The sequence below is a fragment of the Helicoverpa zea genome, chromosome 9, assembly GCF_022581195.2.
Source record: "Helicoverpa zea isolate HzStark_Cry1AcR chromosome 9, ilHelZeax1.1, whole genome shotgun sequence".
NCBI lineage: Eukaryota > Metazoa > Arthropoda > Insecta > Lepidoptera > Noctuidae > Helicoverpa > Helicoverpa zea.
The window spans coordinates 4,849,363-4,871,053 of NC_061460.1; the positions used below are offsets into that span (position 1 = coordinate 4,849,363).

General features: G+C 37.2%; 4 protein-coding genes across 4 annotated transcripts; 1 reads left to right on the top strand and 3 right to left on the bottom strand.

Annotated features, from left to right (window-relative positions):
• Positions 1-21: 21 nt before the first annotated feature.
• On the bottom strand, positions 22-9,570 carry LOC124633344 (DNA topoisomerase 3-alpha). The gene is made up of 15 exons (XM_047168533.1): positions 9,244-9,570; positions 8,955-9,164; positions 8,475-8,727; positions 8,029-8,199; positions 7,769-7,944; positions 7,415-7,697; positions 7,075-7,286; positions 6,888-6,999; positions 5,933-6,162; positions 5,435-5,573; positions 5,013-5,176; positions 4,183-4,660; positions 3,599-3,848; positions 1,092-1,210; positions 22-678 (listed from the first exon to the last, which is right to left on the bottom strand). Exons 1-15 carry the CDS (start codon positions 9,415-9,417, stop codon positions 509-511), a joined length of 3,141 nt encoding a protein of 1,046 aa, XP_047024489.1. The 5' UTR covers positions 9,418-9,570; the 3' UTR covers positions 22-508.
• Positions 9,571-9,739: 169 nt separating this feature from the next.
• LOC124633350 (rRNA methyltransferase 2, mitochondrial) lies at positions 9,740-11,270 on the top strand. The gene is made up of 3 exons (XM_047168540.1): positions 9,740-10,026; positions 10,104-10,305; positions 10,479-11,270. Exons 1-3 carry the CDS (start codon positions 9,872-9,874, stop codon positions 10,872-10,874), a joined length of 753 nt encoding a protein of 250 aa, XP_047024496.1. The 5' UTR covers positions 9,740-9,871; the 3' UTR covers positions 10,875-11,270.
• Positions 11,261-14,057, bottom strand: LOC124633349. Its single transcript, XM_047168539.1, has 4 exons — positions 13,825-14,057; positions 13,533-13,740; positions 12,837-13,052; positions 11,261-12,568 (listed from the first exon to the last, which is right to left on the bottom strand). The coding sequence occupies exons 1-4, from the start codon at positions 13,939-13,941 to the stop codon at positions 12,345-12,347; spliced, it is 765 nt and encodes a 254-aa protein (XP_047024495.1). The 5' UTR covers positions 13,942-14,057; the 3' UTR covers positions 11,261-12,344.
• An 87-nt stretch (positions 14,058-14,144) lies between these two features.
• LOC124633348 (ras-related protein Rab-40C) lies at positions 14,145-21,313 on the bottom strand. Its single transcript, XM_047168538.1, has 5 exons — positions 20,802-21,313; positions 20,121-20,258; positions 17,130-17,323; positions 16,618-16,840; positions 14,145-16,333 (listed from the first exon to the last, which is right to left on the bottom strand). Exons 1-5 carry the CDS (start codon positions 20,908-20,910, stop codon positions 16,122-16,124), a joined length of 876 nt encoding a protein of 291 aa, XP_047024494.1. The 5' UTR covers positions 20,911-21,313; the 3' UTR covers positions 14,145-16,121.
• Positions 21,314-21,691: the final 378 nt, after the last annotated feature.

Consider the following 21,691-nt stretch of genomic DNA (forward strand, 5'->3'; position numbering starts at 1 on the left):
AATAATAAAATATCAAAGATTAAGCTTAAATAATTTTACTTAAATAGTAATATGTTTAACAGTTTCCTTATACAAATAAAATCATCACAATATACATAAGAACAGCATTTTCACCAACTTTAAAACCTGAATATTAAATATTCTATAAGCAGCACTTCTCCAGGCAAAATACAGATAAGAGGAGTTTATTTCACTCCCAGCTAAAGTTACTGTACAAATAAGATACCTACAATATAAATTATTTAACAAAATAACTTAAGTTTGATATTCATTTCGGCTTATAATAATATCATATTGGCACCTTAAAACCGATAATAATGACTTACTTTTGTCTTGGACGCAGCGTAGACGATGAATTAAATTGTGCAATATTGCAACAAAATTATTGTGCAACATAAGTCACTCATAATAATTATTGCGCAACATGCCAAATTAACTCGACGACTAAGTAGGCCTTCTTAGGTTCGATTTTGTTACTGAAACGAAACACTGACCAGTTGGGAATCACCTATTCGGCGTTAGGGCATCGACCCCTAGTGTGACCGGGTTGTCGACAGTTGCCACACAGGCGCTGACCGCCTCCCCTCCCCGCGCCGCCTCCCCCGCGACCCGCACCTCCTCCCCGACCACGCCCGCGGCCCCGGTTACTGTTGCTGCTACTAGAACTGCTGCCCCAATCTACAAGGATTAAAGAAAACAATCATAGCTGTTCATATAACCAGCCAAGTGCGAGCCGTACCCGCGCGGGATTCCAGACCATTATGGATGAAAATCACGGTTTTTGTATGGGAGCCCCTAAAATATTTATTTTATTCTAGTTTAGTTTTTAGTTTTTCAGTTTTTGTTATTAAAGCGGAAACAAAAATACTTCATCTGTGAAAATTTCAACTGTCCAAATTTCACGGTTCTTGAGGTACTTAGGAGTCCCGTTTTACCCTTTGGGTACGAAACTTTTAAACAATTGGACCTTGGAAGAAAGAGGCTCTGTCTAAAGTTTGTGTAAAGAAAGTGAAAATATGTATTTATAAATGGGTTAGAGCCTGAGGGTCAAGCGAAGTGATCTAGGACGAAAGATTTGAAAAAGTCGTTACCTGTAACTGCGCTAGGTGCACTGTCAGCCCATTGAAAGAAATTACATCTCGAGCTCATATCCTTCACGCAGCAATAGAAAGGACGACCCTTATTCGGCCCGTCTTTCTGGACCGTTATTCTAAAATAGATAAATGTATTAATTTACCGACAGATTGACGAAGTTTATAATGATAAGGTAAAAAATAATATTATTATTTCACTTCATTTATTTATTTAGAACATATAATTTACATTTTTAAATATTAAATATAAAAATAAAAAACATTTAAAAATATAAAAAATAGGTTGCCACCGATATCGGGCACAGGGTCCAAGGTACCGGTGGTTAGGGTCCCAGAGACAGAAACCTCCTCACAATACATGCCGTATCAAGGAGTACTGCCTTCTGAATCAGTCCCTTGATCCAGCCGCCCAACGAGAGCCTCCTGAGGTGTTCGTCGAGGCTCTTGGCTATTAAACCATTGGCCGTAATGACAATCGGCACAACAACAGCCGTGTCGACACTCCACATGGCGACAACCTCGTGCGCTAAGTCGAGATATTTTATTTGTTTCTCTTTCTCAGCTTTCACAAGGTTCTCGTCATGCGGAACGGCGACATCGACTATCATCGCGCGGCGCGCTAATCGATCTATCACCACAATATCAGGCTTATTGGCTACAATAGTCCTGTCAGTGATGATAGATCGATCCCAGTACAACGTGATATGGTCCTTTTCGAGAACTGGGTCGGGTGCATACTTGTAGTACGGTACCTCAAGGTCTACAAGGTTGTATTGCAGAGCAAGCTGCTGGTGGATGATCTTGGCCACTTGATTATGTCTGTGCAAATATTCACCATTAGCCAAACGAGAACAACCAGATATAATATGTCTGATAGACTCACCCGGATGGTGACATGCCCGACATATGTCAACCGTCCCGTCTTTCACGATATATCTCCGGTAGTTATTCGTAAGGATAACTTCGTCCCGTCAGTCACACATACAAACCCTTCGGTTTCTCCAAACAAGTCACCGAAGCGTAGCCAAGATACGGACGCTTTGAAGTCTACATCGGGGCCATGAAGAGCCCCGAAGAAGCGTCCGTGTAGCTGTTTGCTCTGCCATACCTCCCTGCGATCGTGGGTAGTTAGTACGACAGGTTTGCGCCAGTTCTCATTTGCCAACGACAGCGGGGTGAGTCCTCTGTCCACTGCCACCATATCACGGTGCATACCCACGTCGCTTTTGAGAAAATATTCTCTGAGACTGCACACCTCGCGGTTGTGGAGCGTCTTTGCATTTAAAAAGCCTCGGCCTCCACATTTCCGTGGGATGTACAGTCTCATCACTGACGATCGTGGGTGATGCATTCGTTCTGCGGTCAGCAGTGTGCGGACTTTCCTATCCAGGGCGTCCAATTCAGTTTGAGTCCATTTGAGTATGCCGAAAGAGTACATCAGGACTGGCATGACCCAACCATTAAAGGCGCGAACCTTGTTGCCTCCCGATAAGGAACTTTTCAGGACCTTATTCAGGCGGCCAAAGAAACGTTCCCGTAATGACTGTTTCATGACAGCCACATTGATGCCTAACCCCTCCGCCATACCCAAGTATTTATATGTATCGTTTGCGGAGAGTGATCTCAGGTTTATAGAATCTGAGAGTTGTACTCCCTCAGATTCCACAATTCCCCTTCGCTTTACATGCATGACTGCACATTTGTCCACACCACATTCCATCCTGATGCAACTACTGAAAGTTTCAGTGACCTTCAGTAGCTTCATCAGCTACAATTCTGTGGTGGCAAACAGTTTCAGATCGTCCATGTAAAGCAAATGGGATATAACCTGACCCCCTCTCCGCAAAGGATAGCCCAACCCCGAGCCCTCTAGCAATGTGCTCAGAGGGTTCAAGGCCAGGCAAAACCAAAGTGGACTCAAACTGTCACCCTGGAAAATTCCCCGCTCGATCTTAATAGGATCGCCGGTCCCTTCAATTTCTCGACATCCTGGATAGTGAAGAACCGTTCTCCATTGCTCCATACATGACGCAAGAAAGGCGCGTAGAGTTGAGTTTATTTTATACAACTCCAGTACCCTCTTAAGCCATGTATGGGGGACCGAGTCGTAGGCCTTCTTATAGTCTATCCAACATGTCGACAAATTCTTTCGGGATCGCCGAACCTGTTGGCTGATGACCATATCAGTGAGGAGCAGCTCCTTAGTAGCACGGGACCCCTTCTTACATCCATTTTGAGAAGTTGACATAATTGTTATATTGTTATTGTTTATTTCACTTATACTTATTGTTTTCAGTTATAAGATGTCACGAACCAAAACGAAGATCTTTATTTCCTACGTGAATTTCGGTCCAATATTTTTACACAGTTTTCGCAAAATTAAATGGCTATCAACATCATGGGATGTCAACTAAATTTCGATTGCAAAAACACGCAAAAATGATTTCTGTGCAAGGACTCGTGCAATGTATAAAAAGTTTGGAGAGAATTAAAATTATACTTACTGTTTACAAGGCTGTCCACAATTGCACATTACACTTTCTCCCCCGTCTCCACTAACCCTAGAATTACTAGGTGTTATGCCCCAACCCCTAGTAGTATTACTACTATTACTGCCTTGGTCATCAGTACCCCAAGAACTGGTGGGAGGAGTTTCATAAGGGTTCTGAACTGTGGTGCCATTTTCTGGAGCCCAAAGGAAGAAGTCGCAACCACCGTTTTCTCTGCCCACTTGACATTTGTAGAATTGTTTTCCTGGAATTTTTAGGATATTGATCAGATGTACGGAGGAAGAAAAGTGCCCTCGTGCATTCGCATTTTGGCGAAGTTACTTTCTTAGAGGTTTCTGTTCTGACATCTCCGCTCGTAATTTATTATTTATTTGTGACTACTAATGACTGGTACCTATGGTGAAATTAGACCCGGGGACCCGGGGACCCGGGACTTGGAGATTATATCCAACAGTGGACTGATATAAAATAGATAGGTAGATGATGCGATGATGATACTGACCTAGTTCGTCCTACAGACAATATCTATTAATCAACTAATTGTCTTGAATAAAAAAACGGTTTTTTTCCCAACTCACCATGGTTCGCAGTTTGTTTCCTCACAGTCAACAAAATCGCTGGTTTGTTACAACCACAGAGTACATTATTATCGTCACCATCCCCACTCCTTGGAACCGGCATCCGTGGCTGATTGTTCATTGTATTTTGAGCTCTATTTGCAGTAGGTGGCGGTACACATTGCCTCGGCGGTGCTGTGTTATTTCTTTGTACATTTTGTCTTGCTGGTGCGACGGGAATTGTGCTAACCGGACTATTATTATTACTATTCGTTCTATTATTTGTGTTTGTCCTATTTGTATTAATATTCTGTTGTATTGTGTTACTTGGTGCTTGAGGTCTGTTGACCCCAGGTTTGACACTCGAAGGGTTTATACTGAGCATTTCGAGGAATCGTGAGTCGCAGCCGCCGATACATCCAGTGTACGGTGGGGGAAATAAATGACTTATTTGGTTGTTTTTCCATTCAAACTTTAGCATTTGATAATTTGGACCACACTGTGGAGAGAGAAAGGGTTTAAGTAGATATATGCCATTTTGAAGAACACGGAGTAAGATGAGCGGAGATGCCTGGGCAGGTAGGTCAGGCGCCTTCTTCTTGATCAAATACGTACGGTGGGCTTGATCAAAATGACAAGTTACGAGTGATTTTTGATTTTATAAAAAATGGGCGGGTCCCAAGGAAGGGATATAAAGGCGTAAAAGCGGAGACAGTAATGTTCCTCGTCCCCCAAACACTCCCATTTTGAGGACTCTACTTACTTACTTGAGGATTTTCCGTTATGACATCTCCGCTCGTCATTTTGTTCTCCATTAACTAAAATACTAAATCAATAAATATACTACTTACAACATTACAAGTTTCAGGCAATACTTGTACGGATTTGACTAGAGACGGCAACCAGACCGCGTTCTTACAATTCGGGTATGAAAGACAACTGATGTACAAATCTTCTACATTGTTCTTCTTCTGACGCACAACCATGTCCGTCCCACATTTAGGGCATTTTAGAGCTGAAAAGAAAAAAAAACTCAATAATGTTCCACAATAATTTTATAAAGGCTGTAAGGCGTAAATGGATGAACTGATTTTGATGAAACTTAGCAGTTATATAGCTTATACATCATAATTATATATAGGCTACTTTTTATCAGGGTGTGGAAAGTAGTTTAGAAGATAGTTAATTATAATTTAGACTTTATGTCTGTATACATAAGGTCAAAATTTGTTTGAGTTTTGAAACATGTATTAATTAGTAAAGATTGTGTTACCTGAAGGCATACTGACGGGTAAGTTTTCAGCTGAAGGTACATACTCAGTGGGCTGTTCACTAAATCTTTCAGCAAGGGCTGCATCGATTTTATTAGCTTCCTGAACTACAGTCTGATACACTTCCTTATATTTTGCTACCTGTAACAAAACTCTTTTTTATAATTTTAATTGCGCCGTAAAAGTCTGATTTTATTCTTTTTTGATTTTAAAACGCGAATGTTTTGTGACAATGTATCTACCTACACATGCTTGCAATATTTGTAACTCTTTCACGGAAAAACATTTTGTGGAAACTTTGCATTTATTTAGCTTATTTATCAGAATAATATAAAGGCTACTTAATATCCATAAGTGGGAAGTAGTTTTATCGGGATACGGGTTAAACCGTGTGGTATTTTAAGTATGTATGTAATTGTACGTGTATTCTTGTGTACCTATGTATGTAATAAAACCTTTATGTATAAAATGGAAATAAGTTTATAATAAAACCTCCTTACCTGTTCAGCCAGTACTTGCTGGGGCTGTTTCCTTCCCTCACTAATTGCTTTCAAATCTGCTTCTAACTGAGCTCTCAAATGAGGTTTAGATATAGTGAGGCCCATAGCATCGTAGCCTTCCACTAGACCCATGCCTAGTAGGCCGGGTACAAAATGTATGGCATCGGCTAGAGCTACATATGATCTGTTTTTTATAGTTTCTATGTGTTCTGCGTGAGTTGCGTCCGTTCCTGGAGAGATATATTTGTTTATTGGCTTTGATTCAAATGTAGTATGTGCCATATTGTATACTAGAATGGTGTGGTATTGTTGGATATGTAATATGTATCTCATAAGGTGGATGACAAGTTCTGGCAAAAAACGAATGCCTAAAGAATTCATCATCTATCATCAATTTTCCCATTTTGGACCTCCTAAATGAATAAAGAACTATATCCTAAATAAACTGTCATCCTTTTGGTGTTGGAACCAAGTAGATATATATATATATATCCTCCGAGCCTTTTTCCCAAACTATGTTGGGGTCGGCTTCCAGTCTAACCGGATTCAGCTGAGTACCAGTGCTTTACAAGAAGCGACTGCCTATCTGACCTCCTCAACCCAGTTACCCGGGCAACCCGATACCCCTTGGTTAGACTGGTGTCAGACTTACTGGCTTCTGACTACCCGTAACGACTGCCAAGGATGTTCAATGCCAGCCTGGACCTACCGTTTAACGTGCCATCCGAAACACAGTCATTGGTGTCTAAGATATACTTAGAAAGTACATACAAACTTAGAAAAGTTGCATTGGTACTTGCCTGACCTGGAATCGAACCCGCGCCCTCCTATTCGAGAGGTCGGTTCTTTGCCCACTAGGCCACCACGACTTTTTTTTTTTTTTTTGTAGATATACATCAGATATGGGTACTTAGGATAGGTACTAAAATGCAATGATATTGTATGGAGATATTACCGATTCCATGTTTTTCCATTAAAGCAATGAGATCAGCTTCAGTTAACAGATTTGGTGGTGAAGTGTTCCCATCCAACATATCTATGCTCGTTGGATTAAATGTTTGTCCATTCTGAAAGATGAGAAAACTTTTAATTTCATTTTTGCTAAATTTAGTTTTTGTGCAAAAATGGACTTTAATACCAACTTCATAAACGTGAATTTCCTTCGACGACCACTTGTCGTAAGGGTAGACTTCTAGATAATTTCTTGCTAAGATCATAAGGCCACTTGCACTGAACTTTTCATTGGCTACTTCTATTGAGACTGTAGTTTCTGACCCCTGAGCGTCCTTAGAGCAGCATGCGAGAAAAGACCGCACTATGAACTCGTATAGCCGCGCTTCATTGCCCGATAAACCTGTTTAGTTTTATTAAAAGTTAGCTACATGAATAACAAGAATATAAATGTAACATGGGAATATAAATATGAAATATAACTATATTTAATCTTTCAAAATGACATCCAAGAACAAAATGTAATCTTACTATTTGAATACTTAGTTGGGTGTATCGGTGGATGAGCCTTATCACTCTTGTTGCCTTGTCTTGGCGTCGGCCCCCCACTATCTAGAATATTCTGTGCGAACGCCCCCCAGTTGGGGTCACCAGTTTGCTGTCCCACTAGTTGCCCCAAATTCATCTCTTTAGGAAACTCATTTGTTTCAGTACGTGGATAACTGATAAAACCTTGTGTGTACAATTTTTCAGCCAATCTCATAGTTTCCTTTGCATTAATTTTAAGTTTTCTTGAAGCAAGTTTTTCAAGTTCCTGAAAAAGTATGGCCATTTATTTTGCATTCCATAAAGGTCAGCAACTTGACTTAAAAACTCTTTACTCACCACTGTGTCTAAAGGCAAAGGTCTCCATTTGGACTTAGGTTTTGTCTTGACATCACATACTTTTGCCTGTGGGTTCTCTAGACAAATATCATGGAAAACCTGGCATGCATTTTGGTCAAAAAGCCGAACTCTTTCCCATGCAAAGTCCACACTTAGATTATTCATTGTATGATTTACTGGAATATTATAATAGTACAACATTATGCAAGAAATACATTTTTTTTTTTACAAAAGAGATTTTAAAAAAAGTATTTTCTCACCTCTTAACTTCCAAAAAGGTTCAGAAACAAAGTTTTCAACAGCTCTATACCTCTCGACAACAAATCCTAGTGTTGGAAACTGACAAGAACCATAGCTCACTAAACTTTCTGCTAACTTCCTAGGAAATACTTTTTGCAGGCGTAATGTCTGAAATCTTGTGAATGCTGCCCCTGTAAATGTCAATCATACTGTCTTATTAAATTATAGGGCAACAATATTATTCAGAATCAGTCTTGCAGAAATGGAATATGAGAATACAGGAATTTTATGCTCAACTTAATTACAGTTATATTGTAGGCTTCAAATAAAAATGTTACAATGATTTGTATAGTTAAGGACCATGTTTAGAGGTAGCCCTAAAACATAAATAGAGTCAGAGTGGGGAAGAGTAATCAAGAAAGCTAAAAACACCACTACGTAGGATACAGCAAAAAAGAGGGCCTACCTATCCTCAAATCCAGCTCCTGTCTAACATCAACAGCATCACTAATATTCTTGTTTGGTTGTTCTAAGTTCTGCAAAGCTCTCCACACTGACACTCCAGTAATCTCAGAGAACTTTGCTCTGAATATTCTAAGATTGCTCTTCACTGCTGTGCAAACCTCAATGATTTCAAAACCAATGTTTTCACCCTCTCTGTCACAATCTGTCCAGATGATTAAACCAGCACAACCCCTTACTTCTCTTTCTAAGGTTTTCTGCAAAAAACATATATTGGAAAGTAGAGAATGAAGTTTCATTTCACGATTCTTATTCATTAATGCATCTTGTTTTCATCAATTGCATATCAAATAGTAACAACAAGTTTAGGCACAACTAGAAATGATGGATGTTCAACAGTAATGTAATAATTTTAAAGTTAAAATCTTGAGAATTAAGGATGTGACAGACTTTAGGATCTGCTGGAAAAGACTATGTATTTTACCTTAATTTTTTCATAGTTCTCAGGGCAGTACTTGAACACGGGTGCGTCGAAAAGCGCTAAAGGACTGCAAGACTGCCAGTGTTTATAAGCTCCAACAAATTCTAGTGCCAACAGATGACCAGACACTGAGGTCATCACCATCTGACATTTTTGTCCCATCACATCGGCCTCGAACTCATATATTTTATTATATTGTGAAAAACCTTCACGCTGCCAACAAAATTTATAATTTTTATTGTATGAACTACAAAAGTATCAGCAGAAAGCCGGAAAACAGTACATTACTTACTCTACGTGAGGTCCCTCGAGACAGGTGTTGCGCAATATTTTTAGCAGCATCGTTCTTCTCGGCGACATTTAAATACTTCATACTTACGATATTGCTACAACTTAATGTTCTAATGTAGTTTTTAACAACAAATATCCTTTTAAGGTTAAGTCTAGTACGAAATAAACAAATCATATTTCACAGGTTTACCATTGTACAGTATTTAAAAACTGTTACTGTATTTACTGGTAGTCTGAAATTTTTAATACTTTATCATATTATTTGCTTCTAAATAACGTTTAACAATCTTTCAATAGTAAATAAACAAATCATCCCGCCATTCCGATACAATTGACATTTGACTAATGACAACTGCTGACAGCTAATGATTAGCCACAGAAAAATTATGTGCACAAAATGTTCTCTTGCTCCTTTTGTTCATTCCCATTTCGACATTTTTAATCTGTAAATTAATTATTTCATTTCCATTTATGTCACGAATGTCATTGTCAAGTAATGAATTTGTCCAAGTTCATCCTTTGTATTTTGTTGTTTTCAAAACTTTCAAATAATGCAGTAAAATGACAAGTTTATAAATAGGTTATCTCTATTTGCGGTTAGAAGAAACCTTTATTATAAATTAAAGACAATGGTGTTGTCGCATTCATTTGCGCAGAAGCCCTTAACCTACACAAAGATGTGTTTTCTTGTAAACTGCCTCAAAAGATTTAAGAGTTCTCAACAATGGTTGAGTCGCCAAAAAGCTGATCCATATGTTGAAAAGGCAAAAATATATAATTACAGGTGATTATTTGGCTTGTTTAAACATTGATTGTATGTAAGATTGGCACTCCACTGCATAACGTTTAATTGATTTTCAGATGTCGGAGTGCCTTCAAATTACTAGAAATGAACGAGAAAGCAAACATCTTAACTCCAGGTCTAACAGTCATTGACCTTGGTGCTTCGCCAGGGTCATGGACGCAAGTTGCAGTTCAGAAAACGAACTCTGATGGTGCAGAGCCCAATAAACCTAAAGGGAGAGTGTTGGCTATTGACAAACTACAGATATTCCCCATAGAGGTACTTATTGTTTTTCGAACACACTTTTTTATAAGCAGTTTAGTTGCCAAGTCTTCTGAACTGTTGTAGTTTTAATAAAAATAAAACATTTTTTGGCTAAATATAAGTATAATACACAATTGTAAACCCTCTTGTTGTTTTTTTTCACTTATGTAAGATTTTTTTTGTTACAGGGAGCTTCAATAATGAGCAACATGGACTTTTCTACTATAGATGCTCACGATAAAGTCATAGCAGCACTAGATGGTACAAAAGTGGACCTGGTTCTATCAGACATGGCCCCCAGTGCAACTGGTGTCAAGGAGCTTGACAAAGACAGAATAATAGGTCTGTGCTACATGGCCATAAGGTTTGCAGCCCTAGTCAGTAAAGTTGAAGGTAGCCTGCTATTCAAAGTATGGGATGGCAAAGAAGTTCCCATATTACTCATGGATTTAGAGAAATTTTACAAACAAATTAAGATCATGAAGCCACAAGCAAGCAGGTCTGAGTCCTCAGAAAAGTTTATACTCGCAAGAGGTTTTAAAGGTATACAGCAACCATTAAGGAATGGCAGATGGGGGGAGTAAAATAAAGACACTTTGCTCTACAAATCTAAATATGCATAATATTTGAAGAATGATAAGGATTTTAAAAGGTGCAGGATAATGGGCTTGAGATTAAAGGTGTTGTTGTGACTTAAAGCAGTATTTACTGTTATGTATTCGTTAAGAAAACAGCATAATTTTTAAATAATGCCATACTATGTTGTAAGTGTAGCAAGAAACAAGTCTTCCACACATTGTCATATGTTTTACTTTATAAGAGTCAAGTGTAGTCTTATCGAATCATTAATGTAGTTAATTATTGTCATTTAGATAACTCAAAACTATTGTCATAAGATTTAAAAGATCATTATAAACTATGTTATTGTACCTATGATATTATGGTTAACTGAGGAATTAAAAAAAACTTGTTTATTAAAAGATTAATGTTTTCTTTATTTTTTATACAATAGCATATATTATGAAGCATTTTAATAGAGTCATGCTCAAGTTACAGCTGTTAGATTTCTACAGTTACTTAAATTGGTTTTTAAAATAATTTTAAAATTGACATGTTACATATTGTCAATGAACTAAAATCAAAGAGGCTTTCAATTTGCAAGTCGTAAACTCTGATTTTTGTACCAACAAGTTTTAATAATAATATGTAATTAAAATTTCACATTTATAACATAATATCACAATGAGTTAAATGCAATGCAGTAACACTTAACAGTAAGAATCAGTTCACACCAAAATGAAGACTTCTAGTTGCAGGATACACCACATTGATTACTATGGTATAAATCTCAAAAGCACGAGTTGCACATCACTATTGAAAATTCCTCTTAATGTAGTGTGTGAACTGATACCAAAGGCTGAGATCTAAAAGCGCACTAAGACTAGACTATCATTAAACGGCTAAGTTTTAAAATACATAAGTAAACTTTGCCTAGTTTAATTAGCTCTAATGAGTCTTTAGACTCGTCTCTAAATGCCACTAGAGCTGCGCTTTTTAAATCACAGCCTTATTTTATGCACTTGATGATTTCGGACGTTAAATGGATCTTTAAACGATCATAAAATCTTATGTTCCTTACTTTTTTTAATATAAGGAAAATATATTCATATTATTTACGTAAACATGAAGAGCAAGCTGAACAAAGGTTGCAGCTGGTGTTTCTCATGCTAACATTCATTAATTTGTGCACGAACACAACTAATGTTATTATTATGTAGAAACAAGACATTAAAATCACAAAAGAGATCACATGTCATACAGAATCCCACCTAGTCGGCGTTAGCACATAACTATATAACACACCAAATACAATGGTAACCCAACATTAGAATAGAAAACACTTAAAACTTTATAAACTACTCTAACATGTAAACAACATATCAAATTAACAGTTGTACAAAATAATGTGACGTTGGTATATTTGCAATTAGCGCGGTGCGTCTATGATCTAGGTAAGTATAAGTAGCAGCCATAAGGATAATGTAGCGAAGGTTCTAGACGAACTGCGTTCGAGTTCCACTGTTGAGTTTGCTGAGTTGTGCGGCGGACAGAAGGCTGGAGTGAGCGACGTGGTCGAGCAGAAGCAGGCGTTCGCCCCGCTCGTCGCTGGCGGCGCGGAGCGTGCGGGCACAGCGACCGCTGCCCGTCTCCAAGGCAAAACTGCTCACAGCACAAATAGCGTAGATAAACGTTAGCACGAAAAGCGCGCAGCCGAAATCTGAAAAGAATAAATGACAATTAGGTATAGGATCAAATCCGATAAAAGTGTACCTAGGTGGTAAGACAAGAGTACAAGAGTGCTTTTAATGCATATGGAATTGATGCACTTGGGTACTACCATTCTATAGCTGTTTGTATATAACGTCTCAATCAATGTATATTCGACGTCACAAGTTACCATAGTCAGCCGATAAAATAAGATCCTAGGTACCATACATAGATCCCGCTTGGGAGCAATTAAAAAAATATATGCTATTTATACTTACGATAAAGATTGTGTCCTCCAAAGAGGTTGACGACGCAAGGATAGCCGTCTCCGACCACGATTGCCACAATGAGCAGAACTACTCCAATGCAAGCCGCCATGATCCACGGCAGTACGTACTCTCGCTTGTATTTCACTGCACCGTGCAGCAACGAGATACAACACATCAAGTAGATCGATGTCAGCATCGTGCTTGTGTACAGAAATATTACTGTCACTGAAATTAAAAGTAAAGTTAAGTAATTAGAACTATATAAGTATATGTACGTAGTTGTTTTGACTTAGGTAGGTACTTATTATCCTAACTATGAGCTCCTATTTTAGTTTGCTGCTCTAGTATCAACAATATGATGAGCAGACATCGAAAAGCTCTAAGTATCTTTTGTAAACTTGTTACCACATTACCTCTAGTTTTAGCTAATATTAGAGGCTGTCGGAACATATAATTAATCAAAACTTTAGGTTCCAATCCTAGGTTCGATTGCAGTCTCTACAGCTCAGTTTTCCTGAAAATCTAATCGTGATTTAGATTTTAATGTTCCGCATTAAATTTAAACTGCGTTTTTTCCTTCCACACTGTCGTTTTCCTTCCACATTGTTATAAATAGGCACCGGAAAATCTATTATTTTGAGTAAATAGAGACTCAGGGAAAACTTGCGCAAGTACTTTAAAGTTACGAAACAATGAAGTAGATACCTGATGCTAGATGCCGTGCTTTAGCGAATCTACGCTGATTGTTAGTGGTTATCACTTCTCCGTTATGGTAGCTGTGATCTCCGTAGGCCATTTCATAAAGCCCGCGTCTATCGGCATCATCTTCCATATCGTTGTGCAACATTGACAGCATTTCCCCGACATGGGATATACCAACTAGCAATATTATTAATATGAAAGAAGAAAGTGCCTGAAAAACAATATCCACATTCTCACTTTTCATGAATTTTTAATCACCCCCATCACAAAGCAATGAAACAATTTCCATACTTACAATTTGATGGACGGCAATAAGAATTGTCCCTTGGCGTAAATTGAAAACGTACAAAAAATTGTTTAGGCGAATCATCATTTTGTGTGACAAATTACATTGCTTAGTTCTATCAAACATTTGTGTTATTGTACAGCTAAACCATTGCCAGTACGAATTACAAACATTGTTTGGACATAGCCCAAGTCAGAAACTACATAGCGACTGCGGCGCGCATGTTGTGTTCTATTGATTATTTTTTGTGCCTTGTGCGTAATGCGCATGAATTTGTTGTCGGTACTAAAACATGGGAAATAGGTTTGTGGTACAAAGTAAAAGCAATGTTTTTATTATAAATTAGTTTTATTTCAAGACTTACGTAATGAATAATAGCAATAATAAAATTATGACTGTAATCAACCTAAACCAAACTTTTAGTCGGTATTAGTTTATTTGGATTGTTATATTATCCACTATAGCTATCACAAGTAGACAAATCATAATTAACTCGTTATAGAAACAAAATATGTATATATTTATGTACAAAAGTATAATCACGTCACTTCATTTTATTCGTTTAAAAAGTATTTGTATTTTATGATAGATCAGGTAATTGAAGCTGTATATACAATTTAAATAACTTTTCCAAAAAGATCAATATAAATAGAAATCATAATATTCTGCCGTAGTTTTAAGTATGTTTCCGAAAAATACATTGTGATAGAATGGTAGACTGTATTACAATGAGTGTTGTTTTGCAAAAAAATAACAATAAGTAAAAAGAACACAACAATATAAATCAAAACCAACATAATTATAATATGAACTCAACTGACATTGAATTTCCATTAGGTTTGAATTATTTTCTAAGGACGGACTGGACCAAACAAGTATTCATAGACACACTGTTTTCGTTGTTAGCATGTTGGGACGTGATGGAAACAGAAATATTAAATGCAAAGTAAACTATGTATATTACAAGCTAAACATACACAACCATCTAATGTTGAAAATATTGGTATCTTAAATGAAATGTCGCAGTTACATTGACTAACATCCTAAACAATAAGTTACAGTAAATAATATAATATGTATATCTGAAAATAGCTAATATTTTTACGATTTTATAATTTAGAATGAACATTTGGTATGCAGTGAACTCTCGTAGTCGATACAAATATAGCCAAAATATTTACACGTTATGAGACCTTATGAAGTATAATACCTTACAAATAATGGACAATAAGATACTTGTACAATTCGAAAGTTATATTATCCAAGACTGATATTATTACATACGCCGAAATAGAAAAAAACTGTACTTATGTAACATACTACAAGAAACTTTACCGATGTTACTTGAAATAGATACATTCGCTTTCCTTTCAATAAGTGGTCATACTACACTCAAAATGGTTAGTGTTGACACATTCAAAGATATATTACGTGAATTATGTAGTGCCGCAAGTGTCGATGGCACACACATTGTATTTAAACCTTATTTAATTATCACCACAGTATAACAATAGTTCTATGATATCACTAGGCACTAATAATGTTAGTCGATACAAAGTTAATGTAGGTATTACACGATGGACAAACATAGGGCTAGATGCCGCGTCAAAATATTCACATATTACAATTAAATAACACAATATTCACATTATATTCTGTTAAGTAACAATATCTTAGCCTAGTCTCTACAAACTAGTCACAAATCCGTTGTCAGTTACAGCCTGTATTTTGTGTTAGGATCATTCAGTGTTTGGACAATATATTGTTCGAAGTTTCAATTATAATGTAGTCGAACTTCGCGACAATGATTAGGTCATCTATGTTCTATGTCATATCTCTAATATTCTTAATTGGCAGTCAGAAACAGATTATCATAAATGTGGCGCAGGTTCCTAGCGTTTTAATACTTAACTTGTGTAAACGTTGGCAGGAATAAGTCGCGTTGACTTTGAAATATTTATCGAGAAATACTTAGAGGGATTTAGGGCCAGTAATGTTAATTTTTAGGGTCAAGTTATATAACGTCAGGTATATTAAAATCCGATTCGATTTCATGATTAGTACAATAGAATCTCGATTAAGCGAATTAATTTGTACTGGGCTTAGTTTGGATAGTCGAAATGTGAATTTTGGGGTCAACATTACATGCATGAATATTTCTCACAAAACGTTCGGAAAACTAGATTACCCGAGACGCGTTTCCGAACAATTGACAATCACGCGCTCTGGCAGCTAAACCAATTCAAATAATCGAGGTTCTACATCATTATAAGAGTTGAGCCACATTTAATAAGTCATTTATGAATTCAGGCGATGGTACAGGAGTTTCTCCCGGTGCAGTTGAGGCGGGTATGGTGCGAATGCTTGTGTGTTCTCGCTCGGTGGCGGGACGGTGCCGCGGAGATCGCGTACGACTTGAGGTGGGACTTCAAAGTGGTGGGCAGGGGCAGCCGCTCTAGGCCGTACACTGATGTACGGGCTACTATTGCACGACAACATAACTCTTGGAGGCTTAGTACTGTGGACAAGATGTTTTAGTTAATTAATATTATTCACTTGTACAGTCTCTTAGGTGTTAATGTTCTAATACATGTGTCAGAAAATAAAACTATAGCCGTAACTGTCCTTTGTAAACTACTATGTAAGTAAGCCTTCGATACCGCCTATCGCAATAAAAATAAAGTATGGAGTTTGTGATAGTAAAATTAGACCCATGTAAACTTTGCATTAGCTTACAGTTTTTGGGTAAGATACTATACTTAGGGTAACCATATTAAGTTGATATTTTGGGAAAATAATTACCTTTATTGCTTCTCCATAGTCTCTCCATGCCATTCCGGTGCAGGGCCATTCGCGACAGTTCACAGAAACTCTCTCTGATGTTGAAGTCGCATAGCGGGCTCACTTCGAAGAACGCCATGTGGTTCTTAGCGGCATAGAGTTCCGCATCGCGCTCCTGAACTTGCCGCTTAAAGGCGAGGTGAAGCCGATTACCCACGAGCACTTTTGGTACTCCGGGTGCATGCTAGAATACGGAACAATGACGTCATCATTTTTGTCTGACATAAAAAAAAATCTGAATGTTTCTCGCGGTCTTAGAGAGAACCGCTTCTTGTACAAAAATATATAAGCTTTCTTACAACAAGTTTTGCAATGATACGAACTTAGGTCACAGATTATATGTATAATAGCTTAGGTATACTGTAAACTTAGGGACATTCGGTTTTACGAGATTCTGTTAGTTTTGTATTAATTCATGTTTTAAATATTTTTGATCTGATAACCACATGGTGAAGTAGCAAAGAAATACACACCTTTTCGACTTCCTCAAGCCACCTATCAATACTGTCAAAGGACCACTTGTTGGTGATATCATAAACGAGCAGTATGCCCTGAGCACCTCGGGAGTACGACCGTATGATGGTGCAGAAGCGGCCCTGACCCGACGTGTCCCATAGCTGAAGCTTCACTCTCTTGCCATCCAACAAGATCGTCGTTGTTTTGTACGCTGTGAAATGAAAATAGTATGAAGAAACTGTCTAATCTTTCGACTTTCACTTTCGTTTCAGCGCGAAATCAAGGCTTTTAAAAATCGTAGTTTTATTTTTAAATTGATTGTGAAATTACATTGGTGGCTAATGTTTTGTCGTTTGACTTCGCTGAAAATTGGTGGGGATGTAGTTTAGACCCGGAAAAATAACATAGGACTTTTTATCCCCATCAGGTTACGGGTAGTAGTTTCCTCGATACGCGGTAAAAACTACGGACGGAAGCTACAATTTCATGAAAATAGCTTGGGCGCATTAATTTCATTAAAATATTTATGTGAATTGGCGTGAGTAGGGACTTTTCGATATTGATTGGTGCTGAGAAATGACACATAATTCATTGAAGGATTAGAGATAAATCTGTCGGGTCACAATTTTTTTTTTTTGTAAATTATGCACAATTTAATTTCATAACCCACCATCTTCAGTTGATTGTTATAAATAGCAAAGAAAGACAAACACGTGATTCATTAAACATTTGTTTACATTCCTAAACGCATAAACTATGTTTGACAAAACATAATAGCTACACTACATACAAAACTCTGTCTGCTGTTCACAATATACCTTTGACATCTTCTTTTGAATTTATGTTTTCGCAATGACAACAATTTATAATATGTAATTAATAATTCAATTCCATAACAATTCTGGTTAGTTTTGTATTTATTTATATTTATTGAACAAATAAGGAAGGAAAGTAATTTATGTTGTAATATAAACAAACAATACTTGTGCTGTTATTGTTATATTTAAATGCATCATAATACTAAACACCTATTTTATTGTAATATAAGTTCATAGTTCAAAATATATGCACACTAGCTATTTTCACAGCCATGTATTATTATTACCTACACATGTTTTTGCAAATACATCTGTCGTTATCTTTATCCTGCAGATTCACCCGTGTCTCATAGCAGAAGTTCGGCTCAATCCCAGATGAAACATAGCCTGCTACTCAAGAGTGCAGCTTTAGAATGGAGATAGAATTTTTCAAATTGGCTCAGTAGTTTCGGAGCCTTTATGGTTCAAACAAAAATTTCCTCCTTAGTACTTCCTACTATATTGATTAGTATTAGTTTTGATATAGTTAGTATTGATATACTTAGATGAAACCTACATTATTCAACCGCCTTATGTGATTAGTGTGACATTATTACTCAGTACTTTTATTATATTATGAGTCTTCAATTACAAGTTATCAGGCAAGGTCATATTCCTGAGATTTCTGATAGTAAAGTTCTTATGATTGAATCATTCTTGTTATTTTTAAATCACACATAATGTTGCTAAGCCAGTTTATTAATATCAAAAGGTTATTCATTAGATAAGCTTGTAATGTAGCAATCCAAGTCGTAAAGTAATTATTTTAAATGATAATTATTATTTTTACGATTCTTACAAACTTATGTGTATAAAGTTGCATCTCCAGCTTTTTTACCTACTTGATAATAATAAAATACTGTCTTTTTCTATTATAGAGTGAGATTTTAATATCATCATCATCATCTCAGCCATAGGACGTCCACTGCTAAACATAGGCCTCCCCCTTTGATCTCCACAGATACCTGTTGGAAGCGACCTGCATCCAGCGTCTTCCGGCGACCTTTATAAGGTCGTCTGTCCACCTCGTTGGTGGACGTCCTACGCTGCGCTTGCTAGTCCGTGGTCTCCACTTCAGCACTTTTCGGCCCCATCTGCCATCTGCTCTGCGAGCAATATGGCCTGCCCATTGCCACTTCAACTTGCTAATCCGGTGGGCTATATCAGTGACTTTGGTTCGTCTACGGATCTCCTCGTTTCGGATTCGATCACGTAGAGAAACACCGAGCATAGCTCTCTCCATAGCTCGTTGAGCGACTTTGAGCTTTAAGTTGAGGCCGATAGTGAGAGACCACGTTTCGGTGCCGTAAGTCATCGCTGGTAACACACATTGGTTGAAGACTTTTGTCTTGAGGCACTGAGGTATGTCGGACGAAAAGATATTGCGTAGTTTCCCGAACGCTGCCCAGCCGAGTTGGATTCGGCGGTTGACCTCTTTCTCGAAGTTGGACCTACCTAATTGGACTACTTGTCCTAGGTAGATATATGAGTCAACAACTTCGAGTACCGAGCTTCCAATAGAGACTGGGGTGGGCTGAACATGGAAATTTGACATAATTTTCGTCTTGTCCATGTTCATTTTCAGGCCCACCCGTTGTGAAACTCTGTCGACCGAGACCGACCGACCGACCAAGATTTTAATATACCATTATAAAAATATAATTTATAAATTATGAACTATTTTTTCCCCATTTTGTATATTTCAATTTAACGAGAGGTCAATAGACAATAGTAATTATTTATTCATCATACTACAACCATCTGTGATAATGAATGCTTTCCTAATTTGATGACCATTTATTATCCTCATTTCTATACATATTATGGTACATAGTACATTATGGTACATAGGCAGGCCTAAACATCTTGTTTAAGCACTTGGTTATGGCACAGAGCCATAATAATGTTACTCAATACGACCATGTGACTTCATAAGCATCAAAACAATAGTGAATAGTTACATATAAATAGATCATTAGATATATTGGATACCAATAGATAGAGGGATGACCTGGACTCCTACAACTCTGATTAGTGGCAACAATCAAAGGATCGAAAAATGTTGAAGTGAAATGGGGAGGCCTTTGCCCAGCATTGGGGCAGTTTGGACAAAATTACGAAAATAAGAAAAAGATAGGTATATTAGCTTACCACTGCCGCTGCAGAAAGGTGAGTCAGCCGATCCATCTTCTAAGTCTTGAAGGATTTCTTGTTTCCCCACATCAGAGTCTCCGACCAGCAGTACTTTTAATAAGTAGTCATATGATTTAGGTGCTGCTGGGGGCCGTCCTGAAATAATAATTATTGTTTTATAAATAAATACAGTCTACTTTATTTTTAAAAAAATTTCTTAACAGTAAACAGAGGGCTGATTTGTTATTATAATGCATTCTGTAGGAGCTACTTTACTAATTTGCTTGTTGAGATAAAAGGCAAATTAGTTAAATGGATTAGAAAGTAATCTTTGTTTACCAACTGTGTTTTGGTCTTAACTTCAATTCCTATAGTGAGAACAGAATTGCACTTAAACTCAATCATAGATTTAATATTATTTACCAAGGAGTACCTATGGATTATCAGCCCATATGGATTGAAAATTGGGATTATCTTTACTTCAAATTAGATGTAAGAAGTCCGTTTTAACATACAGAAACGGGGCTATGCCACTGAAAACTGCTATGTTGGTTGAAGTACTTTAAGATGTTGGATTTTCTTAAATATTTAGGTCACAGTTTCGATTTTAATATAATTTGGAATTTGGACGTGTAGATATTGATAAATAGGAGGAAGTGTCAGGTAACTTCATCTGTTACAATAATGTTTATTATTTACCTGTTCTTTGATGATGTGATCGAGGTAACGTAGTACTTCCATTTTGCGTGACTTGACTAGTCCCTTGTTGTGGTGTTGCTACCATTCCAGACGATGGATACATAGTCATGGTGAGGTCGGAGTAGCTCGCCTGAACTCCAGGTGGTATTTACCACACGCAAGTTTATACATAATACTGCTCAAACTAGCCCTTCCGATGATCCATCTAGACAAACTTTCATAAAATACTATGGGCCATTCACGCAACAAGCAATAATCTGTTTATCAAAACAAGAAATAATCCACTTTTTCTTCAATCTGCCAACCAAAATAACATACGTTCTTGTGGACAAGGTCGCCGCTTATCCAGGCTATCAAATGAATTTACTCAATTATTCCGTTATATCCTCACTCTAAATGGTCGTAATATATTATTTGCACCTTTTAATTGGTATCTCAATTACTATAAATTGCGATATCGTATCGACACAAAAACAACCCAATTTTCACAAAATATGAATGAATGACGACTAATGAACGAATTCATTCGGTCAATGAATGAATGATTGACATAGACAATCATTTCAAGTTTTTTTATAGTTTGAAATCTAGTATTTTAAGTTTTAGCTTGACATTCTCGACATATTGACTTAATTCAAGTTGCCTTTAAATCTAAGAGCACTTACACACTTGCGGGTTTGGTTTGAAAGCACTCTCAATCTAAGGAATTAAGGGATTTCATAGAAACCGAATTCTTTCTTATCGAGTGGAACACTTGCGTAGCTGTACAAAATACTTGTCATCTATTCTATAATATGATAGGCACCGAAATACTGAACCGATTTGAATGATTCTGTCAGTGCTCTGGAAAGCAAATTATCCTCAGTACTTCTTGAGGCACAAATGGTTGG

Coding starts and splice junctions, on each gene's coding strand:
- LOC124633344 (XM_047168533.1), bottom strand. CDS start 9,417: ATGATTTGTTTATTTCGTACTAGACTTAACCTTAAAAGGATATTTGTT. Junction 7,000..7,074: donor AGGAAATTCACGTTTATGAA/GTTGGTATTAAA, acceptor CTCATCTTTCAG/AATGGACAAACATTTAATCC. Junction 5,574..5,932: donor AGCAAGTACTGGCTGAACAG/GTAAGGAGGTTT, acceptor GTTTTGTTACAG/GTAGCAAAATATAAGGAAGT.
- LOC124633350 (XM_047168540.1), top strand. CDS start 9,872: ATGGTGTTGTCGCATTCATTTGCGCAGAAGCCCTTAACCTACACAAAG. Junction 10,027..10,103: donor GCAAAAATATATAATTACAG/GTGATTATTTGG, acceptor ATTGATTTTCAG/ATGTCGGAGTGCCTTCAAAT. Junction 10,306..10,478: donor TACAGATATTCCCCATAGAG/GTACTTATTGTT, acceptor TTTTTGTTACAG/GGAGCTTCAATAATGAGCAA.
- LOC124633349 (XM_047168539.1), bottom strand. CDS start 13,941: ATGTTTGATAGAACTAAGCAATGTAATTTGTCACACAAAATGATGATT. Junction 13,053..13,532: donor AGCACGGCATCTAGCATCAG/GTATCTACTTCA, acceptor TTTTAATTTCAG/TGACAGTAATATTTCTGTAC. Junction 12,569..12,836: donor TGGAGGACACAATCTTTATC/GTAAGTATAAAT, acceptor TATTCTTTTCAG/ATTTCGGCTGCGCGCTTTTC.
- LOC124633348 (XM_047168538.1), bottom strand. CDS start 20,910: ATGACTATGTATCCATCGTCTGGAATGGTAGCAACACCACAACAAGGG. Junction 17,324..20,120: donor ACCTTTCTGCAGCGGCAGTG/GTAAGCTAATAT, acceptor TTCATTTCACAG/CGTACAAAACAACGACGATC. Junction 16,334..16,617: donor ACTATGGAGAAGCAATAAAG/GTAATTATTTTC, acceptor TCTTGTCCACAG/TACTAAGCCTCCAAGAGTTA.